Here is a 14,802-nt window from a genome sequence, read left to right as displayed (position 1 = left end):
TGCAAAGGTGATTATGTAGATGTGGGCTACATGGTATGTGCATACTGAAAAGCTAGCAAGAGTGTCTGGGAGCACAGCTGTGCTGCTTTGGATGTTTGTCCTCCAGTGTGTACTGCTCTAGTTATATGTCTCGAAAGAGATGTATGTACATAGGTGTGCTTCTACACACCTGTGCTGCCATTGGTGTTAAATTGTACACACAGGTGTGCTTCCATAGGTGTGCTCAGCAGTGCTTCCCTTGGTAAGCTTGCGTTGCTGTGGCTGACCTTGTGCTAAGCTGAATTGCAGTGGATGTGAGAAGGTTTGTCTTCCCCAGACTTTCCCTACTCTTTTCTAGACTTTCTGGGTTTCATGCAAAAGTAGGGCTAGCTCCAATTTGACAAGAAGAGTAGTGGATTATCTTCAGACACCTCTCCCAGGCTTCTCTGGTTGAAATGATTTGCCCAGCACAGGAAAGGGAAAGTGTATTTCAGGTACAGCGGAGTAAAACCTCTTTGACCGAGGAATAGATGACCCCCCCCCCAAAAAAAACATCAGGCAAGTTAAGTTTTAACGCAGGCATTAGTGGGAACAAATTCCATGTATTCTGTCACATCCACAGAGGATGAGGGCAGTCTGCAGGGAATCTTGTGCAGTCTTGAACACAGTGTCCTCTTTTGACCCTGTTTGACCTGCATGTTGTCTTCTGGTCCAAAATATGTCAGACACATGGGACAGCATACAATACACCACACATGAACATACCGGGGAAAATGAGGCCCTTGTTCATTGAGCAGATTGGTTGCATGTCACTACGGAATAGACCGCAAGATTTCTCTGTACCAGGGGTACAGGTGAAACATCTGCCCCTCAAAACTATTGTTCAGCTGTTGGAAATTGCCATTCTCCCCATAGCCAGGTAAGAAGGAGCAGTAACTAGACTTAACCTTCTTCTGGTGCATTCTTTGGGTACCCCCTCTTCCCCAAACACCCTGGGATCCTCAGAGGAACATTATCAGAATCATGTATCATTTCTAGAGAACTCGAGAATGTGAACTCTACTTGGGAAAAATGTGAGGCAGGGCAGTATAGCTTTTTAAGCCTTACCAGGCCATCTCTTTGCAGTGCATGTAAATGTCATTACAAATTACAAATGTTACACTGCATGTTCCTCTCTGTTCCAGTGGTCCTGAGCCCACCTCTGCTCTCAGTTGAGGAAGTGTCCGGCATGGAGTCGGAGAATATCCTGGTGAACTTGGAGCTCTCTTCTTCTGATTATTACAGCGGCAGCCTGGAGTGTCAGCTCCAGTACCGAGAACAGGGGAACCACAATTGGAGTAAGGTGAGAAACATGCACATTCTAGCCCTGGCACCACCACATAGTTCAACTGATGCACCCTAATTTTGCACAAAACACCATTAATGGGATCCAGGTCAATGCACCTCAGTCTTTCTGCTTTCTCTCCTTGAAAGAAAGATCAGTTATGCTCCAAATCTGGTCTCTTGACAGGTGATCTCAGAATGTGACTACCCCTCTCATCAGGAATTCCTGAACCTGTCGCCTTTCACGCTGTACGAGGTGCGGGCGCGATACATCCGTTCCTCAGGGGACATCCTCCGGAGTGACTGGAGTGAACCAATTACCTTCAGGAGTCCGGAAGCGGGTATGTGCGCTGTATTTTTGTGAAAGACCTGTCGGAAAATCAGCTACCCCTTGTCACTGCCTTTCTTGGTAAAATTCCAGAAAGAATACATAGAGACTAGCCTCTTTAAGATGTACCAAGAGTGGAAATTGAGTCAGTATCCCTAAAGGGAGAAGGGAAAATGAGGGAGTGGAAAGAGAGGTGACGCGATATACAGTCGCATCCAAGTATGATATCTCACCACTGGGGCAGAGAAACTGTGGAAACCAGTAACCTGGGGGGGGTGTGGAAATGGGGGGGATGGGGTTACAGAGGGAAGGGAACTGTAGGTTGTCCTATCCCATAATTTCAATGAGTCCAAGCTGTGTGGGGAGGCTGTTTGGAGATCAAGGTGAGTGTTATGGCATCCAGGGAGGTACACCCTGTACAAAATTGAAGTTTTGGAACGACTTTGTAAATAATTGAAGAGATTTCACCTGGGATGTTGTCCAGTTCTGGAGGCATCATCTGCATTATTGCATTCCATTCTGAAGGCCATTTCAGGATTATTTGTCTACATGCAGTATTGGGAGTATGTTCTCCTTTAGGTGGCTGTGAATTGTATATTGTGTCCGGTTTTGTGGGTGAGAATCTACAGTATCGGATCCAGTTGTGAATGCATTTCAGAAGTACTGTGTCTAATTTTGTAAGCAAGGTTGGGGGCATTTTCCATGTCTGTGGTCTGTATATGGAGTAATGTGTGTGGTTCTGTGGGCTGAATCTGGAGTATTGTGTCTAGCTCTAGAAATAGAAGCCCTGTGTGTAATTCTAGAGCTCGAATCGGAAGCATTATCTCTAGTTGCAGAGGGCGTTTTAGGAGTATTGTGTCTTATTCTGAAGGCCGCAGCTCCTGTATTGTGTCCAGTTCTGTGGGCAATGTTAGTTTTGTTTTAATTTCAGGGGGCATGTCTGGAATTCTGTGTCTTTTTGGTGCATCTGGAGTATTGTGCCGTATTCTAGAGGTCACATCTGAAGGATTGTGTTAATGTAAAGAGGCCATGACATCAGTGTTCAGTTCAATAGACCTCTAGATGCCACACTTTGGATGTTTTTCTAGTTCTAAATATCACATCCCATAGGAGAGTACCAAGCTGGTGCTAAAGGCACCTCGGATGTTTTCTGAGGGAAGATGTAAGTACTTCAATGTATACAGTCTGGAGAACAGTGATATGAGAGTGACAGGTAAGCAGCTCAATGGTAGATATACAGAAAAGAGGATATGCATATTTTTGTCTCAAGGTGTAGCTTTGAAAGAAGGGCTCTGGTAATCCATATTGCTGCCCAACCAAAATTAGAAGTGAACTTCCAAAATGCACTAGCCAGTAAGGGCGTGTAGTTGTACGGAAAGAGCAAAGCCACAGCTTAAGCCTACACAGGGTCTGTAGCAGGCAGTCCTGCTCTCTTTTTCTATGCTGGTGCTGTGTGAACTGAAGTCGTGGACCGAAGAGAAATCGAGATGTTTATCGAAATCAGAGAGCGGATGGTTGAGAAGATGGGTGCCAGGTCTGTTCTCCTGTATGAGCAAACTGATTATGAAAAGACAAGGATACCCAAATATAATTGGTCAGGGACCTTTGGGTTATTGAACTCTTTCTGAAGACAATAGTCCCCAGACAGAAAATAAGTTATAGTCAATAAATATAGGCCCAAAGTACTATATTGTAGACATATGTCCAGCTGGACAGATATTTAAATGCAATCAATTCAATATTTAGAGAAAGTAAACACGGAGCAGTTTAAGTGGGACACGAACCTGCATCCAACTTAAGCAAGAAAGACATACAACATAAAGTAAGGGCTTCAGGCAAGGGGAATTGTTTGTTTTCAACACATTTCTTATAGAACAAACAGAATATACAAGAAACACCATTACACAAAAATTATAACATTTTCAAAAAGCGTATATGTTGTACAAGTTGTCGACGGCGTTTCGATCCCTTGAGAAAATGCTGGGATCATCTTCAGGACATTATGATAAGCATGCCTGTTTACATATGACTTAAAATGCGGTTAAGAGTCAATGCGTATCTGGTCGTCAGTCTGTCACAACATGTGCACTGCTGTGACTGACAACACACATGTTGTGACAGACTGAAGATCAGATACGGATTGACCGGAACCTTGACTCGAGACCGCAAAAGTGGTTCATTTGACATTGCAATACGTTCACATTGGAACTCCTCTAACCGCATTGGCTCAAGAACTCAGCCCACGACTATAAAACTGGGCCACTTCGTATTGGAATATGTTCACACTGGAACTCCCTTAACGCAATTTAAGTCATATGTAAATAGGCATGCTTATCATAATGTCCTGAAGATGATCCCAGCATTTTCTCAAGGGATCGAAACGCCGTCAACACCTTGTACACCATATACGCTTTTTGAAAATGTTAAAATTTTTGTGTAATGGTGTTTCTTGTATATTCTATTTGTTCTATAAGAAATGTGTTGAAAACAAACAATTCCCCTTGCCTGAACCCCTTACTTTATGTTGTACGTCTTTCTTGCTTAAGTTGGATGCAGGCTTGTGTCCCACTTAAACTGCTCCGTGTTTACTTTCTGTAAATATTGAATTGATTGCATATTAAATATCTGTCCGGCTGGGCAGATGTCTACAATATAGTACTGATTGGGCCTATATTTATTGACTATAACTTATTTTCAGCCTGGGGACCATTGTCTTTAGAAAGAGTATGAGCAAACTGAGTTATCTTCGGTCAGCCTTGCTGACTCTAGGGTCCACCAATGGCCACTGCACTCGTAGCCGATGATCCAGCGCAAAACCCTAGCAACGGGGTAATAACCCGTACCGGTATCCTCCCTGCGTCACAGACCCGACGTCACACTAACTCATTCACACATGCAGTCATTGGTGTGTATGCAGGTGCAAAACTGTGAGCATGATGTAAAATTCTTCTGGGGATTCAAGTATTTTTTGGTATGTTCTATATATTGCATACGATTTTATAATTGTACGAATGTTTTTTAAACAGAAAATAGGAATGTGTTGTAGCTGAATGTGTGGTCCACAAATCTTTGTGTAAATGGACGTATGTTAGTGTGTCTCTTAATGTGTGTTGTTGGTGTCTGTATGTGAGGCGCCTGTGTGGCATGAGTTATCATTCTGTCGACAACAACAGTTTAGGGGTGGGGTTTAACTGCTTGGCCTAAAAGGGCCTAAATGTCTCAGTACGGATACAGTGCAGAAACCACACACTCGGGCCGGCTTTAGAGCTGGTGGTGCCCGGTGCGACAATAATTTCTGGCGCCTCTCACCCCATGACCGCCTCTCTGGATTCTCTCACTGCCACCGGGCAAAAGCGCCCCTCATCTCTCCAATCATAAGTTATTGTTAAACACAGCGCCCCCGACCTAAGGTCAGCGCCCGCTCCACTGGTCAGCAACCAGTGCGGCTGCACCAGTCGCACTGTTCTAAAGCTGACCCTGCACACACTGCAAATATATGGGGGACTTACAGTTTTCATTAAATGAGCTTGGGGATCTTAGACACAACTACAAGCCGTAGTCGGCGTTTACTCTCCATAGATGTGCAATGGGAGATCTTAAAGTTTTGGTCACTCCCGCCGCACCTCTTTTTTCTTTTATTGTTCCTTAACTCAAGGTAGGTCTAGGGCCTGTCTTAACATTATGTTTGGTAAGTTTGTTGTGGTTACTGTATGGGTTGTCACATGTATCATGGTGCTGGTCAATGCTAAGAGTGTCACTGTCCAAGTATCAAGTGTGAATGCACATGTCAATGTCACATGCTAATCTGTATGTCAGTGTGTAATGTTCCCTAATCTCATGGTGCAGGGTGCTGCTATGATCTCCACTGCTTCCGACGGGGTCCGAACAACGACATGAACTGCACCTGGGCCTATGAGGGAGAGCACGGTGAAGACACAGTCCTCACACTGTACTATCGCAGTCTAAAGTTGTATGTATAAGGCTTGTACACTCTGCCATTTTTCTTTGGATTGCCCTTCTTCCCTCACATATCCTGCTCACCTGACCCTTTGTTGAATCCGTGTGTCTGCTTACCACTTCTGTTGTCACCCTTCCACTTCCTGTACACCCAGTCACTGTGTTATCCCTTCCTCTCCTTTACCATCTCTGTGCCACCAAGTTTCCCATCTCACCTCTGTAGTGATCCCGCCACCTTTCTGGTTGCCCTGTACCTAGCCTGCCTGGTTTTCTCCCCTGAAATCCCTCCACCTCTAATGGTATTTTCCCCCACTCACTCTCCTTCCTCCCCATTTCCTTGCTATGCTTGTCTCTGCTTCTCACTGTCTGATGTCTTTAGGAAGGAATCCCTGTTTTTATTTTCTTTTTTCAAAACATATTTTATTAGGTCAGCAGGCATAGTTACCACATTTCTACAGGATAATTACAGAGTAAATTGGTCAGATGAGTAGCATCAAGTCTGATGACTTTCATTGCAAAAAAGCAACATTTACAATGAAATAATAGAAACATAGCGAGCTTATAAACATCAGCTCGAAGGAAGGAATCCCTGTTGATAGCGCACTGTATAGGCATGTCGCGAGACCTGCCGTGTGACTCGTCTTGGCCACTGTGGTGGTTTGCGGGGCAGTGTAATACCATCTTCCATCTTTGTGTTCAAGTCACACAGATCAGCTGACTCCAGCCGTCTTCTCAGTTCCGCAAGGGCAGAGCTGGGTTATGATTCCACGAGAAAACATGACGTCCCATGACAAGTGTGAGGTGTGGGTTGAAGGTTTTGGCGTCAGCGGGAGAGTAGCGTCACAACACGTGAAGTTCGACCTGCAAGCAGTCTGTGAGTGTATTTTCCTAACCTCTGTTCTAGGTCCACCTGGTCACTGCTCACATAAAAGTGATTGTTGTTTTCTGTGCATGTATGTTTAGTGCTTGGAAGGGTGCTGCAGTGTGTACCTCTGCAAAGGTGATTATGTAGATGTGGGCTACATGGTATGTGCATACTGAAAAGCTAGCAAGAGTGTGTGGGAGCACAGCTGTGCTGCTGTGGATGTTTGTCCTCCAGTGTGTACTGCTCTAGTTATATGTCTCGAAAGAGATGCATGTACATAGGTGTGCTTCTACACACCTGTGCTGCCATTGGTGTTAAATTGTACACACAGGTGTGCTTCCATAGGTGTGCTCAGCAGTGCTTCCCTTGGTAAGCTTGTGTTGCTGTGGCTGACCTTGTGCTAAGCTGAATTGCAGTGGATGTGAGAAGGTTTGTCTTCCCCAGACTTTCCCTACTCTTTTCTAGACTTTCTGGGTTTCATGCAGAAGTAGGGCTAGCTCCAATTTGACAAGAAGAGTAGTGGATTATCTTAAGACAACCTCTCCCAGGCTTCTCTGGTTGATATGATTTGCCCAGCACAGGAAAGGGAAAGTGTATTTCAGGTACAGCGGAGTAAAACCTCTTTGACCGAGGAATAGATGACCCCCCCCCACAAAAAAAGCATCAGGCAAGTTAAGTTTTAAAGCAGGCATTAGTGGGACCAAATTCCATGTATTCTGTCACATCCACAGAGGATGAGGACAGTCTGCAGGGAATCTTGTGCAGGCTTGAACACAATGTCCTCTTTTGACCCTGTTTGACCTGCATGTTGTCTTCTGGTCCAAAATATGTCAGACACATGGGACAGCATACAATACACCACACATGCACATACCGGGGAAAATGAGGCCCTTGTTCATTGAGCAGATTGGTTGCATGTCACTACGGAAGAGACCGCAAGATTTCTCTGTACCAGGGGTACAGGTGAAACATCTGTCCCTCAAAACTATCGTTCAGCTGTTGGAAATTGCCATTCTCCCCATAGCCTGGTAAGAAGGAGCAGTAACTAGACTTAACCTTCTTCTGGTGCATTCTGTGGGTACCTCGTCTTCCCCAAACACCCTGGGATCCTCCGAGGAGCATTATCAGAATCATGTATCATTTCTAGAGAACTCGAGAATGTGAACTCTACTTGGGAAAAATGTGAGGCAGGACAGTATAGCTTTTTAAGCCTTGCCAGGCCATCTCTTTGCAGTGCAGGTAAATGTCATTACAAATTACAAATGTTACACTGCATGTTCTTCTCTGTTCCAGTGGTCCTGAGCCCACCGCTGCTCTCAGTTGAGGAAGCGTCCCGCAATGAGTCGGAGAATATGGTGGTGAACTTGGAGCTCTCTTCTTCTGATTATTACAGCGGCAGCCTGGAGTGTCAGCTCCAGTACCGAGAACAGGGGAACCACAATTGGAGTAAGGTGAGAAACATGCACATTCTAGCCCTGGCACCACCACATAGTTCAACTGATGCACCTTAATTTTGCACAAAACATCATTAATGGGATCCAGGTCAATGCACCTCAGTCTTACTGCTTTCTCTCCTTGAAAGAAAGATCAGTTATGCTCCAAATCTGGTCTCTTGACAGGTGATCTCAGAATGTGACTACCCCTCTCATCAGGAATTCCTGAACCTGTCGCCTTTCACGCTGTACGAGGTGCGGGCGCGATACATCCGTTCCTCAGCGGACATCCTCCGGAGTGACTGGAGTGAACCAATTACCTTCAGGAGTCCGGAAGCGGGTATGTGCGCTGTATTTTTGTGAAAGACCTGTCGGAAAATCAGCTACCCCTTGTCACTGCCTTTCTTGGTAAAATTCCAGAAAGAATACATAGAGACTAGCCTCTTTAAGATGTACCAAGAGTGGAAATTGAGACAGTATCCCTAAAGGGAGAAGGGAAAATGAGGGAGTGGAGAGAGAGGTGACGCGATATACAGTCGCATCCAAGTATGACATCTCACCACTGGGGCAGAGAAACTATGGAAACCAGTTACCTGGGGGGGGAATGGGGGGATGGGGTTACAGAGGGAAGGGAACTGTAGGTTGTCCTATCCCATAATTTCAAAGAGTCTAAGCTGTGTGGGGTGGCTGTTTGGAGATCAAGGTGAGTGTTATGGCATCCAAGGAGGCACACCCTGCACAAAATTGAAGTTTTGGAACAACTTTGTAAATAATTGAAGAGATTTCACCTGGGTTGTTGTCCAGTTCTGGCGGCATCATCTGCATTATTGCATCCCATTCTGAAGGCCATTTCAGGATTATTTGTCTACATGCAGTATTGGGAGTATGTTCTCCTTTAGGTGGCTGTGAATGATATGTTGTGTCCGGTTTTGTGGGTGAGAATCTACAGTATCAGATCCAGTTGCGAATGCATTTCAGAAGTACTGTGTCTAATTCTGTAAGCAAGGTTAGGGGTATTTTCCAGGTCTGTGGTCTGTATATGGAGTAATGTGTCTGGTTCTGTGGGCTGAATCTGGAGTATTGTGTCTAGCTATAGAAATAGAAGCCCTGTGTGTAATTCTAGAGCTCGAATCGGAAGCATTATCTCTAGTTGCAGAATATACAAGAAACCCCATTACACAAAAATTAGAAAATTTTCAAAAAGCATATATGGTGTACAAGGTGTCGACGGCGTTTCGATCCCTTGAGAAAATGCTGAGATTATCTTCAGGACATTATGATAAGCATGCCTGTTTACATATGACTTAAACTGCGGTTAAGGGCCAATGCGTATCTGGTCGTCAGTCTGTCACAACATGTGCACTGCTGTGACCGACAACACATATGTTGTGACAGACTGAAGACCAGATACGCATTGACTGGGAACTTGACTCGAGACCGCAAAAGCGGCTCGTTTGACATTGCAATACGTTCACATTGGAACTCCTCTAACCACATTGGCTCAAGAACTCAGCCCACGACTACAAAACTGGGCCACTTCGTATTGGAATATGTTCACACTGGAACTCCCTTAACCGCAATTTAAGTCATATGTAAATAGCCATGCTTATCATAATTTCCTGAAGATGATCCCAGCATTTTCTCAAGGGATCGAAACGCCGTCGACACCTTGTACACCATATACGCTTTTTGAAAATGTTCAAATTTTTGTGTAATGGTGTTTCTTGTATATTCTATTTGTTCTATAAGAAATGTGTTGAAAACAAACAATTCCCCTTGCCTGAACCCCTTACTTTATGTTGTACGTCTTTCTTGCTTAAGTTGGATGCAGGCTTGTGTCCCACTTAAACTGCTCCGTGTTTACTTTCTCTAAATATTGAATTGATTGCATTTAAATATCTGTCCAGCTGGACATATGTCTACAATATAGTACTTTGGGCCTATATTTATTGACTATAACTTATTTTCTGTCTGGGGACTATTGTCTTCAGAAAGAGTTCAATAACCCAAAGGTCCCTGACCAATTATATTTGGGTATCCTTGTCTTTTCATAATCAGTTTGCTCATACAGGAGTACAGACCTGGGGACCATTGTCTTTAGAAAGAGTATGAGCAAACTGAGTTATCTTCGGTCAGCCTTGCTGACTCTAGGGTCCACCAATGGCCACGACACTCGTAGCCGACGAGTTGCCCGAAATGGTATGTGATAACCATCCACCAGTTCTTGTTTAGCTCTCGCCTACACAACGTATGTCGCAAGACGTATTATTTACAATTCAGTGGGATTCAAACCTGCCCACCGCATACCATTCGTTTTTTTTTTGTTGCCACTCTCATTTGCTATCTTTTGATTGTTTAGCTCCCATAAGCTGCCCTTCCTTTCTTATGTTAGCTTCTCCCTGTTACATGGACCAAGTGCATGTGTTCTTCCTCATCTTTGTTCTCACTCTTCTTATTGCAACACATTATTTTTTTTATTTTAAAAGCATTTCAGTATTATTCCTATATGTGCTATAAGCTTTCCTAATCTTAACACAGGCATACAGCTTCTTATTTATGTTGCTTTCTACCTATCTACTGTCTCCATTAATGCTTCAGGTACTTACACCCGCAACTGTACTACTCTATTTTACGCTACTCCACTTTCCTGCACTCCACGCCACTCTACACCACTCCACTCTCCGCCACTCCATGCCTGTCTCTGCCATTCCACTCTCCGCCACTCCACTCTCCGCCACTCCACACCACACCACTCTACTACACTCCACTCTACACCTCTCCACTCTACTCTACATCACTCTTTTCTCAAAATGCCACTCCACTCTACTCCACCCCACCGTATTTTATGCCACTCTACTCTATGCCACTCTGCACGACACCAATCCATGCCACTCTACTCTATGCACTCTAGTCTATGCCACTCTACTCTGTCTCTCCCTACGCCACTCTGCTCTACACCCCTCCATGCTACTCTTCTCCACTCTATGCCACTTTTGTGAAGTAAAAATGTGTCCAAAATTCAGACGTCTTAATTACATTATAGTTTGCTTGTTTAATCTATACAATGAACCAACCATCCTTCACAGCAAAGTGCATTTTTTCTAAGGCTAATATTACTCGTGTAACTCTCAAATAACTGCAATGTGTTATGTTTAATTTCAGTTCGCACCATTAAATAAGACTTTTGTTCTATTTCTGTTGTCTTTAAAAAAGGAATTGGCTATCATCTTGTAATTGTGAGTGCACATGCAGCTCTATGTAGCTGACTTTGAAATTTGAAGTATAGCAGTTGGGCACAGTGGCTGTTCCTGAGTAAGCTTCCATTCCTTTAAGAGAATTTGATTCAATTTGTTTTTTTTATTTTGTATTGCCGTTTCGGTGCAGAGACAGCCGACACCCGTGGGTTCTCTTTGTATTCGGGTTTTCCAAAGAAAGTTTGCCATCATTGTAGAAGACGAGGATATGACCGGGCTGGGACATTTCCCAGTTCATATCTGAGAGCCATGATTGGATGTGACCGTTGTTACCAATAGCAATGTGTTCTCTTTTGGTTGGGTGTTCCGCAGATGGGCTTTGGCGGAGAGGTACTCTGCACCTTATTGAAGGTGCTCAGGCTTTCAACGAAAAATGTTTGACAGCTTAGGCCAGCTGTGTTGAAAGGGTGTGCTCCCCACCACAGTGAGGGTTGCTACTTTGCACTCGTATAATTTCCACACGTTTCCCTGACTATGTGACTGTTTTATTTTTATTTTTAACTGCATGTCTGGTACAAAGGCAGTCCAAGGTCTCCTGAGGTAGTCCACTCACTGTCTCTTATAAAGGCTCCATCCTGTTTGCAATTTTTTTTTTTACTTATTGTGAAAATGTGAGTTACAGAACAGGAGTGCTGAAGTATAAGAAATAAACAATTAACTTCACTTTAAAACGTACAGATTGTGGCCTGTGTTCCAAATACAGCTACCTTAAGTTCTCGGACTCCGCTTCTGTATTGTCGCTGACGCTATGCCCTTCTTTCCCATCATATGTTGTATGCCGCCTTTTGAAATAAAAATAGGACAACAGCGGTTTCCAAAGAATCATTCCATAATTACATCCATGATTTACTCATCTCCCCAGACCACTGGCAGCCCGTGCTTACCTGCTGCTTGTTTGTTTATTGACCGGTCCCGGCACTTGTCTGGTATCTGAGACCAGTTGTCTGAGCTTTTCATATGTGTCCCAAGCTTTACCACCTGTTGCATTCCATGCTACATGATCCATATCATCCAGGTACACCAAGATAGCCGAAACGTTGACATTTGTAAACCAGGATTGAATCCAAGAATGGCATTTCTAGCAACTATAGTTGACTATTGTTTTACAACCTGATTCAGCCTGACCTCAGCATCTTGAACTATTGGGTTAGAGGTATTCATTTTATCACGTTTGTGTGCACGGCGTTGCAAACACTAAACCCACTGTTAAACATGGATTCCCATGTTCATTGAATGTGCATAAGATAATAGACCTATTGTGATCCATTAAAGGAAAATTCTATCTAATAATACTAACCTTTGATTTTGATTTGAGATTGTGTCTCTATTTTATGGCAATTTCAAATCCTCATATACTTTTTGGGCACAAATGAATTGCTGTTGATTACCATGTACACAATGGATGTAAATATGGAATGCACTATTGTAGTCCTCTTACTATTGCCTACCCTGGTTCCCAGTGGGAAGAAGAATGATCACCCATGTTTATTTTTTGTCCTTTTGAAATTAAGCTTATTTCAAACTTTTAAAATGTGCTCATTAATAACACGACTCGCTTTAAGTGTAATTTAAAACTCCACTCGAACACTTGGTGCAAGCGGACCACTTGATAAAATAATTCACTTTCAACCCCTTTGCCACAGTAAAACCACGTGAAACTGACTCCCTGTGTTATTGTCTTTTTAGAAAAGCTTGATATACTTTATTAATTTTACCTTAGAATGATGAGATGCCTTATTTCGAAAATAGTTGCTTTACGGCACCTTCATAGTTTGCTTTGGTGGTACTCAGAGCAGCGGGGTCCTAAGGAGTTAGTGGAAAGTGTCACACTGATGATGGGGTTCATATCACTGGGGATGAACTCGCAAATGTCCTATGTCCATCTGCAAGCCCCAGAGCCATACTTGCCTTTTTCAGGATGACCATTGACTATGTAAAGGATTCATATTCAGATTAGCTCCATGTACAGTACTTATCCCATCTGGATATCCTGGAAGTCAGGCACGGTTCCTGCCTTCATGGGTCAGTGTTAGACATCCCGGTTCTATTCAGTGGAGTGTGGCGCAGTGCATTGAATCCAGCATGCTGATAAAGGTTTTATGCGCTTGTTTTTCTCTCTCTCGTTCTCTTCAGCACGCGGTGTATAATGTTGGTGTAATATGTAAATGATATGTATTGGGCCAAAGTAACCCCATCATTTTAAGTGTTTTAATTGTTCCCTGCAGCACCTGTGGGGAAGGTGGATGCGTGGAGGTCTTTGGAGGATGGAGGCCTGCTGGTGACATGGAAGGTGAGTGGTGAGGTCCAAATCAGTGGTAAGGATGTGTGCTTTAGGGGCTAAGTTTCTGACCCTTGAAGCTGGAGATTGGAGTTCTTAGCACTTGAAGAAATTGATTCAAGTGCCTTAATTTCACTGCTCTTCAGATTTTAGTGAAGGAAACAGAAGTGACCTGGAGGGATTCAGCTGAAGGGGACAGAGATTAACATGAATGCTTCTCGCCTCAGGACTTGGAGGCAGAAACAGTGACTATATTGTTCTGGACTCCAGGATCTTTGTTCAGCCTTTCAGTAGCAAGCTCGCGTGTATGTTCTTAATCCTCGCCGCACACAACTTTTTTGTTAGCAGGTGCTGAAAATGAGGCAGTGCAGTTTTACAGAGTGCCCCTAAGTTAAGAAACGAAGGCCAAGTGTCCTAGTGGGATGAAAAGAAATAAAAGAGGAATCAGAAAGACATAAAGAATCATGCTGTACCTCTACAGTGTCTGGAAAGACTGAACAGTCCATAAATCTGATGCAGATGAGACAATTATTTTCTTTGCAAAAGAAATGGGATTTATTACTAGATTGCCTTATCCCCCTTCTTTTTGCTCTACCTATACTGTCCTGGTTATGCTCCTGGATTCTGCAAACTCTTCTTTTCCCCGGGTGTAGTTCATAATTCACATTATTGTACGAAAACTCGAAAACTCAAAAACTCTGCTTTTTGTGTAATGTGATCCACAGCTCTACTTGTTAATCTGTCTTTAAAGCGTATTGACACCTGAATTATATAGAGTTGCGCTATATGAAAATGTGAAGCAAAATAAACTGTTTATAAACGTTTAACGACAATAAGTAAATCCCAACCGCAAGGTGTTCTAACGGATTTATATGTTCCTACTCCAGCCTCCCCATATCCTGGTCTCTGTAATCTGGTCTCAATAACACGCGACCCATTCTACAGGTCTTTACAGTAGCTTCTGTTGCTTCAATGAAAATGTTTGTAAATTGCTGCTTGTATCTAGGGGCTCTTTATATAAAATACTAAGAAAATAACTGAAAGGATGTCTTTGTGATGACTGTATAAAGCCACTGAATGTACTTTAATTGTTCTGTACCTGGCTAAAGTTTGCACTTTCCCTGCCTGTGCTGTTTGCTAGTGAGGTTTGCCCTGCTGTTGCCGTACAACACCTATTTGTGTTTTTGTGAAAAGCTTGTACCGATTGTTTTCCACTTGTTCTGTGTGACTTACTGTGCCTGTTGCATGTGTTGAATTTGTTTATTAGCATTTATTGAATATAAGACAAAAAAAGCAATACAATACAGAAATGAGCAATGTGATAACTTAAATTACATTGGAAGTAATGCATACAGTTAAATATATATGAATTCAGAAGGATGAAG

General features: G+C 43.3%; 1 protein-coding gene across 11 annotated transcripts in view; it reads left to right on the top strand.

The window, feature by feature from the left end:
* IL27RA (interleukin 27 receptor subunit alpha) overlaps window positions 1-14,802 on the top strand; it is a 203,929-nt gene that overhangs the window by 114,313 nt on the left and 74,814 nt on the right. For 9 of the 11 annotated variants that reach the window (XR_014960477.1, XM_085600469.1, XM_085600463.1 and 6 more), the window contains 7 exons: window positions 1,164-1,321; window positions 1,490-1,643; window positions 5,477-5,600; window positions 6,289-6,461; window positions 7,746-7,903; window positions 8,072-8,225; window positions 13,365-13,429. Coding sequence is in view for 10 of the 11 variants with exons in the window: in XM_085600469.1 (XP_085456595.1) it covers window positions 1,164-1,321; window positions 1,490-1,643; window positions 5,477-5,600; window positions 6,289-6,461; window positions 7,746-7,903; window positions 8,072-8,225; window positions 13,365-13,429 (986 nt within the window). In the remaining variant the exon portion in view is untranslated. The remainder of the gene's footprint in view (window positions 1-1,163; window positions 1,322-1,489; window positions 1,644-5,476; window positions 5,601-6,288; window positions 6,462-7,745; window positions 7,904-8,071; window positions 8,226-13,364; window positions 13,430-14,802) is intronic. The other 2 variants (XM_085600473.1, XM_085600472.1) reach the window with 1 other exon arrangement.

The sequence above is a fragment of the Triturus cristatus genome, chromosome 4_2 (assembly GCF_964204655.1).
Source record: "Triturus cristatus chromosome 4_2, aTriCri1.1, whole genome shotgun sequence".
NCBI lineage: Eukaryota > Metazoa > Chordata > Amphibia > Caudata > Salamandridae > Triturus > Triturus cristatus.
This window is presented reverse-complemented; position numbering and strand designations above follow the sequence as displayed.